This window comes from Salminus brasiliensis, chromosome 4, assembly GCF_030463535.1.
Source record: "Salminus brasiliensis chromosome 4, fSalBra1.hap2, whole genome shotgun sequence".
Lineage (NCBI taxonomy): Eukaryota > Metazoa > Chordata > Actinopteri > Characiformes > Bryconidae > Salminus > Salminus brasiliensis.
Genome location: NC_132881.1, coordinates 46,937,002 through 46,962,867, shown reverse-complemented (window position 1 = coordinate 46,962,867; position 25,866 = coordinate 46,937,002). Strand labels below are relative to the sequence as shown.

At 42.2% G+C, this 25,866-nt stretch overlaps 1 protein-coding gene across 1 annotated transcript in view; it reads left to right on the top strand.

Annotated features, from left to right (window-relative positions):
* The window catches only part of vegfc (vascular endothelial growth factor c), a 61,682-nt gene extending 44,980 nt beyond the window's left edge, over window positions 1-16,702 (top strand). Inside the window, exons 5-7 of the mRNA XM_072677157.1 lie at window positions 5,700-5,800; window positions 12,996-13,317; window positions 15,546-16,702. Coding sequence (XP_072533258.1) covers window positions 5,700-5,800; window positions 12,996-13,317; window positions 15,546-15,660 — 538 coding nt within the window. The 3' untranslated portion in view covers window positions 15,661-16,702. The remainder of the gene's footprint in view (window positions 1-5,699; window positions 5,801-12,995; window positions 13,318-15,545) is intronic.
* The last annotated feature ends 9,164 nt before the right edge of the window (window positions 16,703-25,866 follow it).

The window sequence follows — 25,866 nt, the reverse complement described above, 5'->3', positions numbered from 1 at the left end:
TCCATTCCTTAACAAACAACATTCCAAAAGTGAAGCATTGCGGTGGCAGCATTATGTTGTGGGGATGTTTTTTCTCAGCTGGGACTTAAAATTTGCATATTTCATTCCATGCAGCAATCAGATTTCAGTCTGACTCATAGGAGATGCATTTGACTATCCAGTGTTAATGCATGCGGCTAAAATCATATCAGGATACAGTCCAGAGACTATTGTCATGATGTGACCAAGTTTACATGGGGTCAAAGGTGAAGAATGGGCAAAAATCACTTGAGCAAGGTGAGCAAAGCTGGAAGGAACCGACTCCAAGATACAATATTTACGTTAAGAGAATATGTAATAATCTGTGCCATTGTCATTTGTTATCTGGATAAATCCTAAAAAGTCAGCAGGACTTCTAAAGGGTTGAATAGTTTTGTGAGCCACCATATACAGACCTTGCCTTGCCTTGCCTTGAGTAAAACATCCACTGGAACTCTAGAATCTAGACCATCTGGTGTTGTTAAACATGCTTGCTTTTAAAAGACATTTGAGTAATCATATTTCCATACTGTAATATCAAGACTGCCAGTTTACATAATAAAACAGTTTATAATATATCATGCAACTCCAGCCCCAACACTGTGTAAGAACTCACCAGTTCTTCAAAAGCCTTCATAATGTGACCCCACATGACTGCCTGGTCCTCGCTGGCCATACATCAACCGCTGTTGAAGGTGCTGAGTGCAGACTTGGGGCTGGGCATAGACGGACAGGACAGGGGTGAGAAGTGAAAGTTACACATGAAGACCGCCTTCCTTTAGAAGTCTGAACCTCGTCCTGCCCTAGGTCATGCCAACTGGCCCTGACCTTTGACCTAATGTTAAAGGGAGATTAATGAGGGTGAACCTGTAACTCGAGCTGTTACATCCGACCCCATTCTCCGCAGGGTGTGAACGTTTCCTGCGCTCACACACACACACATGGGCAAGAGCTGCAGTCACCTACCTCTGCAACCTGATTAGATTGGAAGTGGATAAGACTTTCTTCCAAATGCTGTAAGTGGAAATCTTAATGCTTTTCCAAGCCAGACTCAGAACCTCTAACCCTAATCTAACCCACTGCAGGCAAAAAGAAAGGTTTTGACCCGTAGAAACGTAAGGAATCGTTCCTTTATACCTTTAAGGATGTCTTGAAAAGAGAACCTTCAAGGCCCTGCATGGTCTCATACCTGCATATATGTCTGAACTGCTTCATCCAGATGTTCTGTCTTGTAAATGAAGGTCCTCTGATTTAGGTCTGCTAGCTGTCTGAGAACTCGGGAACTCTGGAACCTTACCTACATCCATTCTCTCTTGTACCGCGCTTTCTACATTTTAGGCCTGGCTCTTCTCTCAGAATACTTCCGCTCCCTCTCAACCACTACTCTTGGGTAGATTGTATTGTGCAACTTTGAAGCGACTGTGGCTGTGTGAAATTATTCCTATTCTTAAATGTTTTATTGTTTTTATTAGTAGTAGTAACTTTAGTAACGATCAGGACGTTTAGACTGTGTCTAGCCGATTGGACCTAGACAGGAGGCTCACATCTGAGCCAGGTTTCATTACTACGTCTGCTCCGTTGCATGAAGCACTTAGTGACAAACATGTAGGGGATGTTTTCTCAGACAAGGCTCGAGCCTATGTTACTTTAAATGGTAATCCCCATTTAATATGCTTTGCTGACCACATTTTCTCCAGCTCTTTTGTTTCATGGTAAGAAAAATGAATGTTTGGGGGGGGCTCAGATATTGCAACAGGTCCCTATGGAAGTGCATTAAATCATAGCTTTGCTATCTTACTGGGGGTCCACAGAAGTATTGTGCTTCGCTGTTCATTTGTATTGGCTGAGATGAATGAAGTCTTGGAGTTATACAGCAGCCTGTGGAATACACTGAGCATATTTCAGTGGTCTGGTTGAGATTTGACCATAGAGCTCAGCCATATTCACATTCTAACACCTTTAGTAGGGAAATAAGTGTAAGTGTTAAGTGCATGTTCATTTGGTTTGTGTAGCATCGGGGGTAAAACACTGCCTTCCCATGACAGAATAGGGTTAATTCCTCAGCTGGGCAATCACACAACACTACACCAACAAGAGTACTTGGGTATTACAACTAACTCTACATTTTGCAACCTGTGTAACATGAATATTATTAACCTTTGACTGTAAATCCACGGTTCACATACGTGCCGAACTGTGGGGAGGCGCTATGTTACACCACTACCTGCCATTATGCGCACTGCACTGTTTTTCTACGCAATAGATGCCACTGTCTGCTCTCGGACTCGTCCTCTCAGACAAGAGGACAGAACAGTGCACCTGCAGAAAAGCAACACACCCTTGGAAACACACTAGGCAATATCAAGGTCACATAAAATGATGGAGGTCCTGTACATATATTATGATAAGCTAATAATCTAATTATTGTGCCCAATTTCATTTCTTAATATTGTTCAAATGCCAGTTTGTTTAAAATATGTTAAAAATGAAAATTTTTTACAACTGAATATACCTCATGAATAGGGCAGGAATTGGACTGTGGGCAGCAGAAGCTCAAACAGCTCTTTTTTTTTTTGCTTTATTAGTATCAAGAGGACATAAATTCCTCTACATTCTTAAGGGATAAGAAAAAGCTTGAGCAGATGTTAGGGTGCAGTCACAGGTTTAGTCACACAGTGCAACAGTGAAACGCAATCATTTATTTCTTTAATTTAATTTTCGCTACATGAACAAAAAACTCAGGTCTGGCATGTTTTTCCAGTCTGTCATTAACTATAGAAGAACCCATAGCTCAACCTTTTGGCCCCAGTTCCCTTGTTCACAGCCCCTTCAACAGCAAACACTGTGATAAATTGAATATACTTAAATATTCATTAGTCTGAAGTTGTCACCTCAGCTGTTCTCTCTGTACTTTTCCCTGAATTCCACCCAGCGAGTCCCTATGGAAGTGCATTAAATCATAGCTTTGCTATCTTACTGGGGGTCCACAGAAGTATTGTGCTTCGCTGTTCATTTGTATTGGCTGAGATGAATGAAGTCTTGGAGTTATACAGCAGCCTGTGGAATACGCTGAGCATATTTCAGTGGTCTGGTTGAGATTTGTGGTTCTACAACTGCTTGACAGAAATGTCATACCCAAATGCTTACCATTGAAATAAATAAATAAATAAATAAATAAATACTGGTCCATAAGCCAGTAGTGTAATAGACATCTTTTTTGTATTTTCAGTTCTTGTGAAAAGGCCATTGGTGATGATTTATTTGACAGTTCATGTAGGCATATGCATAAAGCAGGCATTTTAGGTGTCATCAGTGTGGCAATTTCTTCTCCCACCCCTCGCTTCATGTCTGTCAGTTTCACGGCATGCAAGCGGAGAAGACAGCTTCCTCGTATCAGAGCGATCAGAGCGGAAATGACCCCGTCAGACAACTTTGCCCTGACCAGATGCAAGTAATGCTTTGCGTCTTACGCTTCATGTCATCTCCATCGCCCGTGGACATCAGCAGAAAGCTCAGGTCAGCTATGGTGAAGCTTCAGCAGACAAATACAGCTGCCTGCTGTCCTGCAGCCTTCAGAACTGCTCTAGTTCTTTCGCCCAGGTGGCTGGTTTGCATTTCTGTTTGAGAAGGAGCCAGAGCAACGTTTATTTTGGTTGGAGCTAATGCACAGTAGTTGCAGGCGTGCGCCATACTGCTGCAGTTGGAGGACAGCGAAGGATGGATAGATGGATGGATGATAACAGTGATAAGCCTTTGGGCCTAGGTCCAGGGTGAACACCAGTAAAGGACCTGGATTGATCTACTGGTGAACACACTACAGTGTGGTGCAGTACAGTGCAGAATTGTGCAGATGTTTCAGCTCAGTGTCCAACCACAAGGAGCTGTTAGCTGATAGGTTCTTCTACAGCCTATGGATTGTTGGCAACCATGGCTGGTAACTTCTTCCGCATTTTGAGAACTGAACACTTCCATCTCAAGACATTTCGGGGTGATTGTGTAATCTGATTTTACAGGAAGATTTTTTTTTACTGTTTATTCTCCATTTTAATGTATGGGGCAAAAGTTTGTATGCCCTTCCCATGTCATGATAATACAAATTCACTAGTGGCACCCAACCAACTACATGGGATTAAAGAATGTTAAAAATATAAGATCCTTAAGGAACTTTTGGAGGTTCTTTAGTTTGATACTGTGGATGAAAACTGTTAAGGTTCTCTGAGGAACCTCCAAAAGTTCCTTAGGATAGTTTTAACAGTATATCACAGGGAATACCTAAAAGAACATACAACATCTGGGAGACCATAGCAATCACCTGGCAACACTATAGCCTCCATCTAACACCACCATACTAACCACCATGTCAACCATTACAACAATCACTTGGGATACTATAGCAGCCACCTAGCAATGCCATAGCAATCACATAAAATATTGTGGCAACCACCTAGCAGTTCCATAGCAACTGCCTGCATTATTAAAGCAACTAATTGTCTGTAAATATTTGAGTTCTGTAGAGTTTTTGACCTTTACTATTATCTCTATTATACATATATTGCTAATTTATCAACTTTTTATAACTGAGTGTGAATTTTATAACTTGCTATCTCTTTGCTGCTGTAACACTGAATTCACAAATAAGATCAAGATAAGATACAATCTCATTGTATCTTATCTTAACATAACCCCTTAAAATAAATACAGTATGCTTTTCTGAGCATGCCATGGATATTGTCAGTACTTACATGGAGAACAGTGGTCAGTTACATGTTTCACTACGAAGAAAAGCATAATCAGGCATGTGTTATTGTTGCATTATAAGAAACTTTGTATTCTAATCTCTGATACGTATTGTGCATTGTGAAAAATTCCTAAAGGTATCATGATGCATGTGATCATCCCCCACCCCTGTCTGACAGACGTGGACAAAAGTGCGTTCTGATTGTGAGCCTGACCAGCCTGCACCAGTGAATTCAAAATGACTTGAGTGGATTTTGCTGTATGTTTCTTACACACTGTCAAATCACCAATTCTTAATTCTTCATATGAACCCACAAAGAGTTCACCGAACGCTGTTGGTTTTTCTGTCTATTGATGCTGCCATGGCCCCCCTCTGGGAAATTCCTCCCTTCGCTGCCAGACGGGCCTTTCTCCATCGGATTGAAAGTGAATTGGCAGCTCCAGGAGGAGTTGTTGTTCTGAGGGACAGTGAGAGCCTGTGATAGCATCACTCCCTCTTCCTTTCCTACTAAATCCGCTCCTCTGAGACTGCCGCTGACAGACCCCGCTGAGGCTAGCCAAACCAACATGTGTTGCTTTCAGGCAAGGACCCAGTGAAGAGTTTTATATATATTTCACAAGGCATAAAAACTGCACAGCGGAGGCCAAGAGAGGAGTGTTTGTGTTCACTTAAAACTTTAATCAGAATCGTGTTTGTTTATTCACTTGCTAAAATGAGGTCTTCTGAGGACTCGTTTGAAGAGGAGTTTTGTATTGGAGATGTTCAAGCTCCTAAAAGCTAATTTACCTTAGGATCAGATTCACTGGCTGAGCTTTCATAAGTAAAAAGTTCGGAGAAAACCCTGATAAATCGGCATCAGAAGACAAAATGCGTGTGTTTTTCTCTTTATGCTTTATTCCGTGCTACCGTCTGTCTCATGGCTAATCACTGATTTCCCCTGCAGATGCCATGCGGCGAATAAAACATGCTCGAAGAACCAGAGCTGGAGCAATAGCTTATGCAGATGTGTGTCTCACGACACACTCTTCCCCCAGCACCACTCGGGTAAGAGCTACTACACATTTATGACCCAGGAGAATGTAAGAGTGTATGTGTCGATGGTGTTATATTCAACATACTTCATACCTGTGTAAATAAGTCATATCCTCTACAGCAGGAATGAGGAATTTCTGGGGGCCTGGATTTCTGCACAGTTTTGTGCTTTTCCTGCTTAAGCTCACCTGATTCAACTCACCTGTCAATTGCCAGGTTAAGTTGGTGTGTTAGAGCAGCAAAATCAACAGATTGTGCTGAACTTCAGCCCTCAGTTCCCCACAGTTCTTCACATTTTATCACACAATTACTGTTTATTTACTCAGTTCAACATATATGCATGTGAAAACATTAGACCAGCCAGTGATTACATTTGTAAAAATGTATTTAGTAACTACGTGATTTTCATGTGAGGTAAAAGTTTGAACCCCCCCTAATTATGTAGTGATAAACATGTCAAATTAGAATCAGGTGTCAAACATGTCATGTCAAGTCAAATTTATTTGTAGAGCTTTTTACAACTGTTGTTGTCACAAAGCAGCTTTACATAATTAGTAATTAGTAAAAGACAGAAAAACCATCACATGCAGATGATCAGAACATGGTCAGAAAGGACTCTGGAGGAATCTGTCTTATTTAAACCTCAGACATTTAGATGTTTTTGCTCTAGATTCTTGGACTGTTGAGTGGGATCACCCAGGCCAGATCCAAAGAGCTCTCTGAGGCCTTCAGAAAGAAGGAGAACAATTAGAAATCAGACGTTCACCTGACCGCTAAACCGTTTACAAGTGCCAACATGGCCAGGTCGACTGTTCTAACAAGTTATGCGAAAGATCAGACCACAAGATGAGTAAAGAAGTCTCCAACAATCCTAAAATGTCATCACAGTAGCAGCTAGCTAGCTCTCACCACATTTGATGCCAAGTACAGCATCTATCAAAAATACTAGAGAAAGATACTGAGCAAGCTTGGTGTTGGAGGTGTGCAAGGAGGAAACCCTCGGAGAGAAAGTATTGTTGTGAGACTGGTAGATGGTTCTAGAAGAGTTATATATATATATATATATATAGGATGGTTATATTATATTTTAGAAATGATGATTAAAGACATTTATTCAGTTGTGTGTGTTTAGTTATATTACCTCAATCTCTCAGTAGTTCAAATAAGGATCTAATGTCCACATGTTTAAATCTAAACAAAAACACATAAGGTTTTAATGGGATGTAAATCTCTTACATGACTGTATTTGGGGTAAAATACTACTTAAGATGTAGTATTGGCAAATCACATTTTTGCAGTTTGTTATATTTAAGTTTTATGTTAAATTCAGTAAAAAAAAAAAATAAAAGAAGATATATTCACATATATTATATATATATATATATATAATTGCTCTCTAAAATATGCAGGAAAAATGCCTTCAATACTTATCACCACTAAAATCACCACAGCATGTCATTTGAACTGGGGTGTCCAAACCTTATGACTGTGTGTCACAATAATACGCCCCATAATTAGCTGCTTTACAATGTGGCTGAAACTTATTTACTCTAGTTTGGTCCACAAAGCAAAAACATGTCAGTTAATGCTCAGGGGACGTGACTGTGTGCAGTCTGTGTCAACAAACCAGACCTAAAATAATACTGATCTTAAAAAGCTTTATTCCTACCCGTCCAGACTGTGCTTTAGGAACCATAATATTTAGCAAACCCTCTAACCCAGCAGTAAACCCACACAAGGCTCGCTATTGTGATGGCAAGACTCTCAAACTGCTGCCCTCGCCTTTGTGCTCACTGGTCACAAATGCTCCACACCACACAAAAACATCACCCGAAGACCCCTGAGTCAACACGCTCTCTCTCTAGCCGTCCCGCTGTCTTTCTCTTGCTGTCCACATGTCTCTCTCCATTCCCCTGTCTCTTTTTTTCTGACGGACGTTTTTCTCTCGTGTGTGTGTGTGTATTAGTCCAGCAGCATGTTTACAGTATGGAAGCAGATGTGTTTGTTCACTTCACATTAAACCACATTTGACAGGCCTGTTCTAATGCAGATTGTTAGTGCCAGAGGTGTATACACTCACCATCAGAATGGAAGAATGGAGTCAGGCACCCTGGGGTCAACGTGTACCACTAGACATAAATCTTAAGAGAAGTTCAAAGTGACCACCCCAACCCTGACTGCCATAATGGTCCAAAGATGTATTCTGCTCAAATTCTGTAGAATCCTTTTTATCAGGACTGCAATTCTGAACCTGAATCATCTTTTTGTAAATATAATTATAAATAATACCACATTTACACTATATGGACAAAAGTATTGGGACACCTGCTCATTCATTGTTACTTCTGAAATCTAGGGTATTAAAAAGAGTTTATCCTGCTTTTGCTGGGCAACTGTCTCTACTGTCCAGAGAATCCTTTCTACTTAATTTCGGAGGGGCATTGCTGTGAGGAATTGATTAAATTTAATAAGATGCACATTAGTGAGGTCAGGTTGGCTGATGATCACCACCCCACTTCATCCACGACTATCCAACTCACCCCAAAAGTATTGGATGGAGCACCATGATCGTTCCAGAGAACACAGTTCTTCCACTGCTCCACAGCTCAATGCTGGGGGGCTTTATACCCATCTAGCCAAGACCTGGCACATGATGATCATGTGTTTCAGCTCCAGAGAGTCCTATACTATTGGCTGTACTTCTCTACAGGGACTAGACAAACTCTGTGTATGTGGGCACATTTGCACAGCTGCATCAGCCATGGTTAAAGTAAAGTTGCTGAATGCATTCATTAAAAGGGGTGTCCACAAACTTTTTAACACATAGTGTAAGCTAGCAACACTGTGAACTAGCATCGCTAGACTGGCAGCCTCACCAAAGTATCACACAAATGAGAAGGAGGGGACAATAAAGCGTATCTGCTTCGTAACGGTTTTATTCCAACAGCAGCGACATTCAAAAAAAAGAAAAATAGCTTAGACCTGGAATTCTTTACATTCACATAAAGACAACCACAGAAACACTGACAGAATGCACAACTCGGACATGTATAGTGCAAAACCCCCCAAACTGTCTGGATTTCTCACAACACAAAAATGTGGACCATCTGGGGGTCCACTTCTGTAATGGATTAAAGCAATTAAAAACAATATAAACACATTTTACTATGTAAACTGAAGAGCTTTATTTTGGCCAATAAATAATGGAAGTCCCTAGCTATGTTTAACCTTATTACGTTATGTTTACTCTTGTTATGTTCAATATTATTGAATTTCTATAAGAATCAACTAACAGTAAAAACTCAATCCCATTAGATCAACTTTCAGATTCATGTGTCAGGTTTAGATTAGTGTTTATACAAAATCCTTAACTGAGGGAGAGGGGTAGGCCTGGTCACAATGCCTCAGATCTCAGAGTTAAATAGGCCCAAAAAGAATTGTGCTAAAGAAATGATGATATTATAGTCATTTTAAGATAAATATATTATTAATATTAATAATTATACAATATATTATTGCCAGTTTATATCACTGAGGCAATGACACCATTTTAAAGAGCAGTGACCTTTTGATAATTTTGATAGTCAAGAATATTTAGCAGTTGTAATTGTTTTTAATAAAATCTCACTGTGTTAGATGTTGCTGTGCTCAGTACTTGAGCTTGTCTCTAACAGAAAGCAGACGAGAGATCGGAACTCAAAACTGGCTAAAATACACATAAATAAACACAGTGGGCAATATCAAGTTCAGCAAACATTATCGAGGTCATGTCTATATGTTGTATGATAAGTCGACAGGTCTACGGGGGGTGTACTTTCAAAAACATTGTTGCTCATAGAGAAAAATGGTGCATATGACGCCTACCACAGAATGACAGAATGCACAAATAGGAGATCTATAGGAATTCTAATTCTAATATAGTCAGTGGTTCTTAAACTGGTCCTTAAGGATTCCTCACTCACAATACAGAGCAAAAATGTGGACCATTCTGGGGGTCCCTGAAGGTGGTTTGACAACCACTTTTTACAACAATTACAGATTACAACAATTAAACCAATACACACACATGTTAAAAAATATATTTTGTCCAAAGAAATCTGTCTGACATTTTAGTGTTCAACGTTAATCGTACAATTTTAAGACCAGCCAATCTAACAGTGACAAATCAATGCCAAAAGAATCGCAACTTTCAGATTCATGGGTCCAATTTAGATCACTGTGTATAGAAGGATTTTCTGATTAGAAAAGACAGACATCAGATCAGATCAGCATTTCGAACATTTTTGAACACTGCCTGCACCTAAGTGAAAGATTACTGTTATCAACATTGCATTCCTTTATAATCGTCATGAGAGGACTGGTGAAATGTCTCTCCATCAAAGCCCAGCCGCCCCAGGAGCAAGATCCCAGCCTTGGAGGGTTTTTGAACTTGCAGAAATATCAGATAGCATCTCATTCCTGGCTCATGTCTTTGCCAGAGAGGCCCGACACTACACAGACTGAAATCTACTCTATAACAGACACGCTGTTCATCCTATAGCCAGGGGTTCTGTGACCGGACCCTCAGCCTACCAGTGAGGTGGATTTACCTCAAGTGCAAATGGCTAGCTCTAGCAATCATCCATCATTCCATTCAAACTGTGCAGTAACTGTGTAAGTATACTCGTAAATCGCGGCGGTGGACACTCCATTAGCACTTCAGATACAGCTGGGAGAACTGCCTCCTTAGGTGCTGTGGAGGATCAGATAAAGAAAGTTGGAGGTACACACTTGCCTCAGCGAGAGAGGCCATAGCCATTTATCATTTCTCTATCCGTTTTTTCTTTCTTTCTTAATCTTTACCATTTGACTCCTGAACTCACAGAAGGACATGCTTGGAATGCTCTGAGAAAGTGTAGCTGTGTAAATGGGGTGGTTTCTGTGGACCCATCTGTTGTTCTGCACTTGTGGCCGATACCCTTTTCTCTCATAATACACGTCGTCTCTGCTGACTTTGCAGAAGTGTCTTTTTCATGCAGCATATCATACATAATACAGCGTGTGGGATTAAACTTAGTAGACATCAAAGATGAAACTCAGTTTAACTGCGGAAAATCCCCAAACGTTGCAGCAATCTGCCAGGCCACTTTTCATGCAGTGGCATTCGAATAACACCCCCCCCCACCCACCCACCAGACTATTCAAAAGTCCAATATGCTCTCTTACCAAGCTCCGTCACTCAGACTCTGAGCCTTTTCCCAGGGCGGCTGTGGTGCTGTTGGAGCTGTTCGTAATTGAGCTTTCAAACTGACTCTACTGTTACAGTTGTTGCATGAAAATATGGATTGATACTTGTGTGTTTGATTGTGGTGTAGCACCCAAACCAGCCCCAGTGTTTCAGGATCTGACAGTGGGTTAGATTGACCGTGAGACATTTGCTCTTTTGTAAACAAGGGCCATGGCATGGTTTATAAGTGGTTACTCTGTCAAACCAGACAAACACAGGTCCGGGCCAAAATAGCCCAGTAGAGGCAATTATATTAGAACAGTTCTGGCAGTTCCCGAGAGAACGTCAGATCATTGGAAACCACACTGCAAAAAATAGTTTGTGCCCACGGTTACCACATATCAAGGTGGAAAACAAACTTTTGTTACATTACAGTTTATTCCGTTTAAAGGCTTTCCGCCTCAACTTAATAAAAGCTGAATGTTTAGTCTAGATGGTTTAATCTTTCAGTCCATCACAGGAGGAAACAGGTCAGCTTCTTTTTTAGGTGTCACTAGTGCAGTTTGATTGTGAATAAACACTCAATGACACTCAATGAACTATTAAGTTCTGGACACAGCGATATTTGATCTTTTTTCAAACAGTATCTACAGATAAAGAGAATTGTTTTTGTAAAGATCTGTAAACCAATTTGGATTTATCTGTTCAAACACATTAGTCCTGAACCCCTGGTCATTTATTGTGGTGTCCTCTGGCAAACTATTTCAGTCTAGCATTGATGTTTTGTATTTGACAGCAAAGTCTCCTCCTTGCAGAAATGAATTGATAGAAACCTAATTAATATCCTTCCCATTTTCCTGTAAGAGAAAATGTGCGTTGTCGAAAAGAAGCTTTACTGGAATGAGTAAGAGGACAGGAGATCATCAAAACATAAAAACCTAAAAACCCCCCAGTGAGCAGCCAAAGGCAACAGTGTCAAGGAAAAACTCCCTCAGAGCTGGAGGAGAAACCTTGGGAGGAACCAAGACTCACAAAAAGGACCCATCCTCCTCTAGTCAGAACTATATACATAATTGATAAAACGTCACAGTGATTTCTAACTGTTCGAAAATCTTTGTAAACCCCATCCTCAGACCCATCTGCATCTACAACCTTCTTTCTGAAGGCCTCAGAGAGCTCTCTGGATCTGGCCATGATCTTCATCACCTCACTTTAACCATCAAGACAGGACCAGACTAAACGTCTGAGGTTTAAATAAGACAGACTCCTCAAGAATAATCCTCTCCAACCATGTTCTGACCATCTGCAGCTGATGTTCTGCAGCTGAGTCTGATTCTACAAATTTGAGTAATAAATATGGGGGGGGGCAACTTTTTTCTCACAGGAAATTTACATTTATATTAATTATATTTTATAAATGAGGATTAAAGACGTTTCTGCAGTTGTGTGAGTTTAGTTAGACTACCTCCATCTCTCAGTGTTGATCACATGAAAATCAAACATCCAGATGTTTAAATATGTCCTGATTTTTTATATGTTCAAGTTTTAATGTGGTGTTTAGGTTATTTTTATATGACTGTAGCTGAACGAGAAAAAGAGTCTTACTTTATCCAAGTCCCTGCACTGTTTTATGTATATTTAGGGAAAGAAAAGGCAAGACTGTGTCATGTTAACCGTTGCGACTGGCCTGTCGCCAAGCCTAAAAGACAAACATCTTACTTTGAGGACATGGGGGAAAATGCATCTCGCTGGAGGCTCTGCAGGAATGCACAATGCTAAACAGTTTATCGTGTCTGACAAAAATGTGTCCTGGACATCATTCTTTACTTAAATAAATTAGCTAGAAAGCAGGCCAAGGCCTCCCATTAGATTACCCAATACCTCCTACCCTAAAAATAGAGGAACATATCATTCATTTCCTCTTATTTTGCAATCCTAATGTTAGTCATGCTGACTCAGCTTCTCTCTCTCTCTCTCTCTCTCTCTCTCCCACATACCAAGATTCCTTCAATCAGGATTTCTGCGGGCCGAACAAAGAGCTGGACGAGGACACGTGTCAGTGTGTGTGCCGGAAGGACCTGAGGACGGCCGGCTGCGGGCCACGGCGCTACCTGGACAAGAACACCTGCCAGTGCGCATGTAAAACACAGCCTTCGTCGTGTGGTCCTCACCAAACCTTCAACAAGGACACCTGCCAGTGCACCTGCAGCAAGGTGTGTCCCAGCGCCCAGCCGCTCAACCGCACCAAGTGCTTGTGCGAGTGCACGGAGTCACCCAACAAATGCTTCCTCAGAGGAAGGAGGTTCCAGCCGGCCACGTGCAGGTAAGGATTAACAGGCGGGGGGCAACTGGGGAGAGGCTTGGCCTTATAAACACTTATGGTTCAGCTTGTTGTTTCATGTGGTATCACTTTATTTGGTTGGTAAACTTCAGCCCACTGCAGATTATCTACAGATGTCCAAACTGTTAAACTATCTGGTGAAATCTGGAGATTTTCAACAGTGTACACTCCTGAAAATAAAGGAGCTTTAAGCGATGCCATAGAAGAACCACATTTCCTTCCATAAACAGCCGTTTGTAATAGAGAGGAGTATTGGGTGAGTGTGGAGAATAGGGATGTCCCAGTCAAGGTTTTTTACCCCCTAATCCAATCAGAGTCTTTTACCGCTGACTATCGACCAATACCGATCCAACCCTATCTTTGTGCTTTAGCAATAATACAGCTGCCCATTATAGGTAAGTTGTGCGAATCCACAATAATAAACAGCAGTAAAATCACTCCTTTAGTACCAGTTTTTAAAATCCGACTAAATTCTTTTTGATTTAATTAATATCTTACAGTTCAGTCTGACTGACACCTGACCATTCAGTTCCCAGTTCCTTTACAACACTGCAGTCAGATCATTGAGTGTGTGTGCATTAGCATTAGCCTCCTCCTAGGTTCTGAATGCGCCGTTCAGAGCTGGTTTAGAACCAAGGAAAGGAGTGTGGTTCTCTCGCTGCTAGAACCAAGCATCTCCACCATAGTCAAGTCAAGTCAAGTGGGTTTTATTGTCATTTCAACTACATACAGAGTACACAGTGAAACGAAACAACGTTCCTCCAGGACCATGGTGCAACATAGACACAGTGCATACAGAACACAAGTGCAACACAGTACAAGTGCAGACAGACAACACAACACAGTACAGACAGAGGATAATACATAATTGGGGGTAGTGTGCAAATTATGGAATGTGTAATAAATATTGAGTCGAGTGAGGTAGTAAAGTTATCAGTGAAAAATGCTTTGTGCTTGGACCAATCAGAAATAAGACATAAAAACATACATAAACATACATACACAACATAAAGAGAGACACTTTTTTTTACTTTTTTTCTCTTTGTTTCATTTTTATATTCATTTTTTTCTTTTGTAGCTTTTTTTTCTTAACAGTGGATGAAAAATATAATACATATGTGAACATAATTGTGAGCAACCAAGACAGTCAGCTTCCATTACGTTCATTCCTGAAATTGAAGTGGAACACACTGATATATGTAGTCAGTTCTAACCGCTATGGACACTTGGCAAACATTTGGCCATAAATTGGCGATTATTGGGGTCCAAGCACTGCACACTGTTACGGAGCCAGTAGAACACTAATGATGGAAATGTTTTAGACTGCCTTTATTAATAATAATCTAAGGAATATGACAGATACAGTTTGTACACATTGACCTTTTTGATCTTTGGAAAGGTACACAGCTGCTCATAACTCATAACATAAAGTCTGGGTCCAGTAGTGTGTTGCCTAATTACAGCTGAACTCATTCTCACAGCCTGCCAGATCTTCTGGGTGAGTGCAGCAGGTGATCAGCCAGACTGCCTGGGAGGATGTGTGGCTGATTTATTTGGTCCAAAAGGCCAAGGAACATTGCCTTATCAAAGTTGATTTATGTTTGACATGATGGAGCAGGGATCATCTATCTGACACTGGGGCTAATATTACCAAAAATAGATAGTTTTTTTTTTGTTGTTTTATCATTAATCTAGACAGTCTAATCCTAACAGTACACAATGGTCAGTTGGTTAGGAGTCATACATTAAATTGCTGTATCTGCAGTGGTCACAAAGTGTGCTTTAGATGATGGAAGAAATGCTTTGTTAAATGGAACTGATTTCCATTAAAATGAGGTTTTGGATAAAAATCAAACCACAGTTTTCTTATTTCTCAAACCAGTTGATGAGAAGCCAAATTAAAACGGAGTAAGAATCATTGAACAGTTTCTTTAACTGGAAAGTAAAAGCTCAGTGGTAAGGGCACTGGGTTCAATACCAAGGACCAGCAAGGCCCTTAACACTCTCTGCTCCAGGGGCGATGTAACATGGTTGACCCCAGCTCTAAGCTGGGATATTTAAAAAGAAGAATTTCATTCTACTGTACAAGAATGACAGATAAGATAATCCTTTTTTAGTCCCACAGTGGGGAAATTCACAAGGCTCCTTATTAATGACACCTTTATTTCTTATTAATAAATTCAAAACTGCTCTCTCTTTCTCATCTGCAGTTGCTACAGGCTGCCGTGTCATGTGGACCCCAAGAGGCGGCGATGTGAGGAGGGTTTTATCTTCAGCGAGGAAGTCTGTCACTGCATCCCCAAGTACTGGAGGAGACTGGATTAAACCATCAGAACCAAGCAGCTAACAGAGCTAACCGAACACAGAGACGCTAACGTTACGAAGCGGCCCTCAGGGTGCCTGCTGCTAGATGGACTCCCTTTCGCTGGTCCTACAGGGGGATGGGGAATGGAATAGCGACGGAAAACAAACGTTAACGGGGGACTCATCAGACGAGTGAGGGGAGCGAGCTTACTTTGAACTTGATCACCGTGAGAGATTTTAAAGGCCGGAGCCGTTTTATTTTCTACATCTTTTAATTGATTTGTTTACTCATTATTTGTCAGATATTGATTCTATAATTTATTGCCACTAAATGTTTTGAAACGTCTTTGTTCATAGCGACTTCAGATCTTTGCAAAGGAAATACACTGTGATCCATATTTTTGTATCATGTGAAGTCCCGTAAAATAAAGTATAAAGTTGTATTATATATTGTTAACTTATTTATAAGCTAGTCTATCATACTGAAATAGTACAGATAATGCAAAAACCCTCAAATGTATTCAGTTATGACCTAGCACTAGAACCTGTGTATACTGTATCCGCATCTATTGCAGAGGACGTTTGACATCTTAGTGACGGCGTCATTCATCACAAAGATACACAAGTTACGAAACCAGGCTTCTTCTAAACGTTCGAGTTGAGCGCTGGTGACAGAACTCTGTGGGCTGCCGAGGGCTTTCCACCTCAAGGACGTTCCTTATGAAGACCAGAAGAGTGTGGGAGGACAGAACAAATGCAGGATCTCATTATGGCGTGTACAGAGGAGACACTCGGCGGCCAGAATGTTCTCTGTATCTCCGGTAACCCACAGCCGGTGAACGCACCAACGTCTTAACCAGGGGCGATTCAAAATGGAGAGCAAAGAATGACCTTCAACCAAAGAGGCCTGCACACATGGAGAAGGAGATGGACCTTTGAGGTGACTGATTTGCTTGACTGTGTCTGGTTGGTTGGTTGGTTGAGGTCTTGTTTAGTTAGTGTGAGTGGGCCAGTGTAGCACTGAGAAAGCAACAGAGGAGTGCAGATACAGAGGACTGTGTGCTTGCCCTTTTTCCACCAGTCATCTCCACACTGTGTCTGACTGCACTGTAAATACAATAAATCACTTCTGCTTTCACGCCAGACCATGCATATACATGACAGAGTGTCTGTGTGTGTGTGTGTGTGTGTGTGTGCGCACTCTTTTTCAGATGAATCCCCCCTGTAGTTATTAGAAATTCATCCTGGAGGTCAATGTTATTAGAACTGGGTATCAAATGTTCTTAGAGCTTCATCCTGGCTATTAAATTCAGGACCTCGCCATCTTTTAGCACATTCACACACATTTGCACTGCTCCAGATTCACTCCTCCCCCAGCACTCACACACACACACACACACACACACACACACACACACACACATTACCCTTGCTATTCCTTGTCTGGAGGGCAGTTCACATGTGGGGTCACATCACCCTCACTTTTGTTGTGCATCTGGACTGTATTACCACAGCAGCTCTCAGTATAGCTCGTATCACCATATCAGTCTTTACACCGTTGGCCAAAGGACCTTTACATTGTGAAGGATATTGTTCTAATTAGGGATGGACCGTTATGGAATTTGGACTGGATCCCTGTCCAGGGGGCATTCCTGCCTTGCACCAAATGATCCCTGGTGGACTCCGGACCTTCTGCAACCCTGACCGGGAAGAAGCGAATTAGAAGATCAGAAGGTGGATGGAAGTTATGGAATTTGAGAGCTCTGTATGAAGTATGATATAGTTGTGCTAAGATTATGTTTAGTAGCAGAGGGTTACAATAGCAGCCCAATATCAGAACAACACTTCTGGTCTTCTGGAGTCTAATAAATGCGCCTTCAGATATATCATTCACATCTGAGCATCTGTCTGATAGTAATACGTTACTTAATGGTGCACTAATATGGAAATTTTGGTGGATTATTATTATTATTATTATATGAATTATTTTGGTGTAGTTGAATAATTTGAGTTCAGTATGCACATGTTACAAACCATGAACCTCAAACACTGCTGTTCCTCCTTCAAAAGAACATCCAGCAGAACCAAAACAGAGCTGTAAAACGGGTCAGTTCTAAAACCCCAAAACTGTTACATCACAGTCTTGACTTCTTATATTTACACCCCTAAAACATACGCAAACCCCGCCCACCAGAGAAAGGCTAAACTGGATAATGTAACATTTGTTGATACAGGAGAGCTGCTCATCACCTTTAGACGTGTTTCTATGGAAACCAGACCTCATGCCCACAGCTGTTCCTGTGCTGGTGTCTGCAGAAGGGGAGCTCAAACTCTTAAGCCAGGGATGTGAGCAGATCTCCATACCAGGCTAAAAGCCCATACATGCTGACGCTAGCTTTTTTAGATCATGTCTTCTCTCTCTCATTATATATATATATATATATATATATATATATATATATATATATATATATATACACATACATACATACATATACATATATATATATATATATATATATACACATACATACATACATACATACATACATACATATATATATATATATATATATATATATATATATATATATATATATATATATATATATATATACATACATATATACACACACACACACACACACAAACAAACAAACACACTTCTTAAATTGCCTGTTGGCATGTTGGGTTAGCATAGCTAGCTACTTTAAGCAGCCTTCTTTTAACTGCATTCCCTTTAAATAGGATACGACCACAAACTGCTTGACACCAAATGACGGGAAATTCTACACAGAAGCAAAAGAAACCCACTCTTGAAAGTTGCTGTTGCAAAATATGGTGGAAAGCTCCTCCCGGGTAATGTCCGGAAAGGTTTCTGGGTTACTGTGCACATGTGAAAGGGGCTATTGTGCAGTCCTACTTCTAACTGTGATCAGACCAATGGAGATACATCCTCTTCCAGAGGCTGAGCTGAACTGAAAAGCTCTACAGTACTGACCCACCCCCTGTAGCCTGGATTCAAACCGAGCAAACCATCAGCGACATCCGGCTCCTCATCCCCAGCGCTGCCTCTGGAATAACTAGAACCAGCTCCCCAGCACTCTCTACGAAGCCCAGCCTAGGGGAGGGCGAGCGTGGTCCGGCCCGAGTTCCCTCTGCTCCGTTTGGCCTCGCTGCCCTGACAGCTGAAGAAGAGCCTAAAGTTTACATTTCACTCCATTGAAGTCACAGCAGAGCAGAGCTTCGTGTTTAGTGTTTGTGTGTTCCGCTACACAAGAAATGAAAACAGTCCCGAGGACGGCGCAGACAGCCGGACAAATAAATGAGCGCCTTGTTTCTTCTCCCCGAGAAAACTGCTCGAGTTACACACATCCAAGCCAGCGTGTTTACACCAAACAAACACAAACAAGCCCGAGCCAAAAGTACAGTAACACACAAATACACACCCCTGCACCAAGAAACAATAACCGTCCGTCCAAAAACATTAGGCCAGCAGTGCTGAGAAGGCCTGAATGTGTGCATGTGTGTGTTTGTGCGTGTGGTCCGGCCAACAGTCATAAAAAAAAAAAGTCCAGTCCATAAAAGCATAGCGTCTTCCCGCGTGGCTGACCTGAACTGCGTCCAGTATTGAACACCTGGCTTCACTTACCTGCTGCGTTTTCAGGTTGTGCTCTGGGACAGATATTGTGCAGTTAGATATCCCACCCTATACTGTACTTATGGTCCCCCATTAAAAATGAAAAACTAAAAAGCTACTGCCAATAGAATAGGATGCTTTGGAGCAGATGAACTAGATGAACCTATTGGCACCATGCTGCCTAATAATGCCAGGAGTGGGCTAGAGAGTTATAAAGCCCTCAGTGTTCTCTGGAATGATAGTGGTGCTCCATTCAATAATTAGTTAAGGATGAGGTGGGGTGGTGATCTTCATCCAACATCCTGACCTCACTAACGCTCTCGTCACTGAATGCAATCAAATCCTCACAGCAATGCACCTCCAAAATCTGGTAGAAAGCCTTCTTCCCTGGAGAGTAGAGACAGTTACTCCAACAAAAGCAACTCCAACACCTTTAATTTTGAAAGAAACAGTAAATGAGCAGATGTCCCAATACTTTTGTCCTTATAGTGTATCTGGTCAGTCAGTGTTTATCTGCTCAGTAAATCACTGATATTAGAATAAACACTAATATTAACACTCCTACAGAAAGTGGTGGTGGTTCTCCATCACTGTGTTCATCATTAGAACATCTCCAAAGTTCTCCTCATGGAGTCTAGTATTATTTAGAGTTCTCCTCAGATCAACACCTGGTTTGGGGGTAAATCAGGGCTTAATGATGGTAAATCAGGTGAGCTGCTGCTGCTGCTGCTGCTGCTGCTGCTGATGATGATGATGATGATGGAGTTGAACACATCCTCCACGCTGTGCTGGCTGGACTGGGGTCTGGCGTCCAGGAGAAACCTGGAGGAACCGAGCTCTGTTCTTCAGACTAGCTCACTGACAAGATCTCACTACTTTCTTCAGAATGAGAAGCTCTTGTTCCTCCTTTTTACTGGATTTGATGACAAGTTCTCTAAACTACATTGAGATCATACTGAGATACATTCCTTATTTTAGTGCAGCGTCCATTCACAAAGCCAGCTCAATGACCGGTTTAATCAAAACACGACTCGGAAAAATAGAAGCCAGCATGGCATGAGAGCCTGCAGTTAGCATGCCACACCAGTTTCCATTCACTGCTAGCTGTTTTAGCGTTTCTGGCTCAAACTGGCCCTCTGAGGATAAAATATTCCATTCGCTTTTCCCCTCCGAGACTAGAATCACTCAGGGAAGTGAATGAGTCTGGAAGGCCTGTGTTGTCTGTGGGAGGAAAATGCTCAGGGTGTTTATTTTCTCAGCTGATTATGGGGTCTGGCTCTCGTTGTGCCCGTGGTATGACAGGGAGCTTGCGGTCATCCGAGTCCCCTGAACTGCTTCCTTCACCCCCGCCGACTGCACCTGAGCACCACCAGCAGCCTCGCTTCACTCCCTTGTGTGGTTCTGGGCCTCAACTGGGATGCTTCACAAACAGCGGCACCATTCCATCTATGGGCCTTATCCCAACTGGCACACTTGTGGTCAGGCAGGCCTAATTTTTGCGTGCCGTTGAGGAATAGGAAGCCGTAGGGTGTCCTGTTTCTTATCCTGCTGTTTAAAGGGCTGCACAAAAGCGCCCCCTATGCCCCCAAATTCACCAGGTCTCCCCTGGTTTTACAGATTTCTGATGGTTTACTCCTTAAATCCTGTACAGAGGCCTACACTTCAGTTCTTCACCCTCATAACTGAGTAGCTATCAGTTTTAAAAGCCCTAAAATAGACCCTTGTGGGACTCAGTATAGTCATATATTACGTGCTATACGATTACCAAATAATAGTTTCTGAATTAGGAATAATTAATCTAGGGGTCAAAAGGTTAATAAAAAAGGGGAGTGGTGGCTCAGCGCTTAGAGCTCCAGGCTATTAATGACAGGGTTGTGGGTTCGATACCCGGGATCGGCAAGCTGCCACTGTTGGGCCCTTGAGCAAGACCCTTCACCCTCTCTACTCCTTAGTTGGCTGCCCACTGCTCTGGGTGTGTATGTTCTCAGTGCCCCTAGTTCACTAGTGGGTGTAAATACCCATCTCTCAACTTTTGGTACTGTGAAAACTCTCTGGTGCCATGATTTCTGGCAAGTCTGTAATTCACTGTTCACTTAAAGAATAATAATCACGTGTGCTGTTTTTAAAAGTGCAGCCATCCTTTTATTTCATTCTTGTATTTTATTTAAGATCAAATGGGTTAAAATTTTAAGCCACCCAGGGATTAGTTGTCCTCTGTCGTATGTAGGCGGTAGATACAGCCAAGCGAGCTCTCCCATTGACCTTCTGGCCTTTGTTACCAGGTTTAAGAAAACAATACCCGAGGCCAGATTGACTAAAGTGTCTTTAGACCATTCTTCTTCAATTTTGTACTTCGCACCCACATCCACACCATCTCCTCCACAAGCTATAGGGGCTCAGCTTTAGGCTCCATGACGCCATGAAGCTGCCCCAAACTCCAGCCTAAATGTCTTCTGAATTCACCTCCCAGTCCTCACTAGCAAAACTGGTCTCAGACTGCAAGAGTTCAGAAGTTCAGCGTCTAAAGTAATAAAACATAACCTTCTGAACCAGATGTTAAAACCTGTGTTATTACAAACTTGTATTAGCGGAGAAGAGCCCCACCAGTTTGTACAGAAGTCCCTGTAGTTACTGAGTAATACACCTTAGTGTTAGTGATAAACCTTGGAGAGTTAAGAGGATAATTATTCTGTTAATTATCTGAATGCAGAAACTATTATATATATATATATATATATATATATATATATATATATATATATATATATATATATATATATATATATAAAATTTGGTAACAGTGTAGCATATATTATTACAGATAAACACTCCCCATGAGTCCCACAAGGTTCTATTTTAAGGTTTATGAAATTGTATGAAACAGTTATGATGGTGTAGGCCTGAAGTGTAGGCCTACATACATGGTTTATTGTGTTAAATACTCACTATAGACACACACACACACACACACACACACACACACACCGCCTATTTCTGAACTAGGACAAATGGTATACAACACTATAAGAGCAGAGCTGTGAACAATTCTGCGCTTTATAAAAACCATCATGCATTAAACAAGCTGTGCATGTACAACTAAATGCCTGGGTTAGCTGTGGGTACACAGTAGAGGAGTGTCAGGATATTTTGTACGTACAGTGTGTAGGTTTTTCTGTTTGTTTGTTTGTTTTATTTTATCCAGTTTTCCCCCCAATGTGGGCCGTACATTTTTGACATACGTGTTGAGGGATTTCTGACACTTCTGACATTTATGATCCGAAATAAAAGGCCAAGCTCCAATAGCCCCAGTTCAACACTAACACTCAGACACAGTATGTAGGGAGGGGAATCTCCTCTGTGGTTCCAGGCCAGTTTCGTGTTTGAATCCGGTTTCTCGCCATTGATTCAGACAGGGCATGACAACAGCCGCAACCCCACCCTCCACCACCCCAGCCTCCACCACCCCAGCCCAGGCCACTCATTGTCAAAGAAACAAACGTGCAGATTGTGAACTGGTGGACCGGCCTGGGAAGCAGATTCTGTGTCTTTCCCTGTCATCCCAGGCTGTAAATCAGGGCCTGTGTCGGACCGGGACGTGTTGTAGGGGTCACTGTTCTGTACCCACCCCCTCTGCTTTATGGAGCTGGACATGCTGGGAAGTGTAGCCATGCTGCCGTCACTCTCAGTTTCATGACAAGTCCCTAAATGAGCTGACTAAAACTCGTCTGACCTGACGTGATGATCTGCCTGTAGGCTGGTATTGTTTATTGCCAGTGATGTGTGGCTGAAATGCACATGTCCAAAAGTTTGTAGACACTTGCTTGTCCAACGTTCTTCTCAAATCAGGGGTATTAATAGGGAGTTTGTCCCTCTTCATGTTGAAGAAGAAGAGTGGTGGTCCCTGGACACCGCAGAGATGTCTGCCGACTACTCTGGGCATGTGTGCTGATTGTCCACTACGTGCGAATGCTCACTAGTATACTATCTGACCTTAAGCTCACGGCTCATGGCTGGTCCAAAGCGCCCCATTCCATTGGTCAGTGCTTTTATATGTATATATTATTTAAGCTGTGTGTGAACCAGGATGATACTCCCCTCATTTAATGTTGGCCCAGTCTCACCAATGGCTGAGGTTGATGCGGGTACATGTACACCAATAGTGGCATTGAGAGGGCGGGGCATTTTTTACTGTCAAAATGTATTCAGCTACTTTACAATGCACCCATTGCTGACACAGATGTGTGAACACACATCAGAATAGGACTCTCAGATCAACTAGATGACCCTATTGGCACCATGCTGCCTAATAATGCCAGGCGTGGGCTAGAGGGGTATAAATCCCCCCAGCATTGAGCTGTGGAGCTGTGGAAGACCTGTGTTCTCTGGAATGATGGTTGGATGGCGCTACATACAATACATGGGTTGGCTGATGATCATCCAACATCCTAACCTCACCACATGCTCTAGTTGCTGAATGTAATCAAATCCTCACAGCAATGTTCCTCCAAAATCTAGTAGAAAGCAGTCTTCCCTGGACAGTAGAGACAGTTACTCCAACAAAAGCAGGATCAACTCTTTTTAAAACCCTTTCAGAAGAAACATGAATGAGCAGATGTCCAAATACTTTTGTCCTGGATTTAGTGTATAAATATAGGATTTGCCCAGGACCCGATATGTAGGGGGCAGAAAAGAGTACTGGCTGCTTGTGAGAAGTGAGAGAGAGTGTGAACAGCTGCCGGCACTGTACAGTGTGATGAATGGCCCTACATGGAGAACCTATGATTGGTCATTTTGCATGGCCACTTCCTGCCAAAGTAGACGGTTCTTGGCTTTGTTAAAGAACCAGACTTATCGACTATCAGACTGTGTAGGAGATTAGAGAGGTTAGCTACACTGACCTCATTGCTACAGTACAGCACTTCAGACACCAAACCATGTCTTGGCTGACCGACTACATTTGGGTTAAGAGAACAATACTGGATAAATTTGGATTTGATGAAATTGAGGCATGTCTTGGACCCAGCACCTGTAATTTTGAAAAGCGAGAGAGCCTGACCTTGTTATCGTAGAGATAACCGGGTTCTGAAACTCACAGCTCATCTATCTCACACAGAAAAACAGAGCCGATATGAAAACACCTAATGTGATTTATATGGAAAGTGATATCATCTGGAGTTACGAGAGGTCAGCGGCTCTGATGCAATCTCTCCTGAAGTGGAGTTTGGCGGATCCTAGACCCCGCTTCGAGTCAGTCGGTCCCAAAGGAGAGAAAAGCCTGGTCAGCCTGATCTGAGGGCCTAGAGTTCAGCCTCTACCTCCGTGCCTCTGACCCCAGTCGCCACTCCTGTCCTTTCAATCTCAGCTCCTTTTCCTGACCTGGCGCTCTAGCCAAACTCCCCCAACCCCACCCACTTCGCTCTGAGCTTGACCGGAGTGAGAAAACTGTGCGACTCCTCTCTCAGCTCCACCTGCAGTAGGACTGAAGAAGAAATATCACACTTATAAAATGATACATCTTTCTAACTCCCTTCCCAGACTGCTCTGCATCTCCAGCCTTCTTTCTGAAGGCCTCAGAGAGCTCTTTGGATCTGGCCATGATGATGATGATGACGATAATCATCTTTACCACTCACTTCAACCATCAAGAACAGACCAGACTAAACGTCTGAGGTTTAAATAAGGCCGACTCCTCCAGAATCCTCTCCAACCATGGTCATCAGAGCAGTCCCCATATCAGAATATTTTGACCACCCCAAACCAAAGGACGTCACAGATGCCACGTGACCGGACTTGCTCTACATACAAATAAGCGAGCACACCAGTCAGTTGTAGCAGAGTAAAAACCACAGTCATAGCTAAGGCCACGTTTTGACTGACGTCCAAAAGGGCATGATAATTGGAAACCAGGTGAAAGCATGGTGGTAGCATCCCGAAAGCCAACAACTTTGTGGGATGTTCTAGAGCAACTGTAGTTTAGGTGTCCTGAGAATGGACACTCACATATATCGAGCACCTCCCAATCAGAAACGATGATTTCGACGAGTGGTACTGAGCAATCGATGAGTCACTGGGGAGCAGCGAACCTCTACAATAATAATAAAAATCATGGTCCATGCCATGTAGTCTCACCCGAGCCAAGGGTGGTTGCTCCCACTATTAGCAATGTGGTCATAATATTGTGATTTGATGATGTAATTGTTGTGCGATGAACAAATTTGCATATTCTGTGCCACACATTAGTCGGACTTCAGTCGGATTAACTGGAGACACATTTGACAAGCCAGTAAATTGTATGTGGCAACAATCTTATTTACATTTACGGCCTTTAGCAGACACTCTGATCTTACAAAAGTGCTTCACTGTATTGGCTAGGATCCAAAAGACCCCTCTAAGCTTAGATACTACTTAATACAGAAGTCAGAAGACATAATACTCTACTCTTCGCCCAAGTCCTCTCAGAAGAGGAGGGTCTTCAGTCTGGGTTTGAGGACAGCGAGTGTTGGACTCTGCTGTTCGGACACCCAGGGGAAGCTCGTTCCACCACTTCGGTGCAGGACAGATAAAAAGTCGAGCCGAGCCGTACTTGA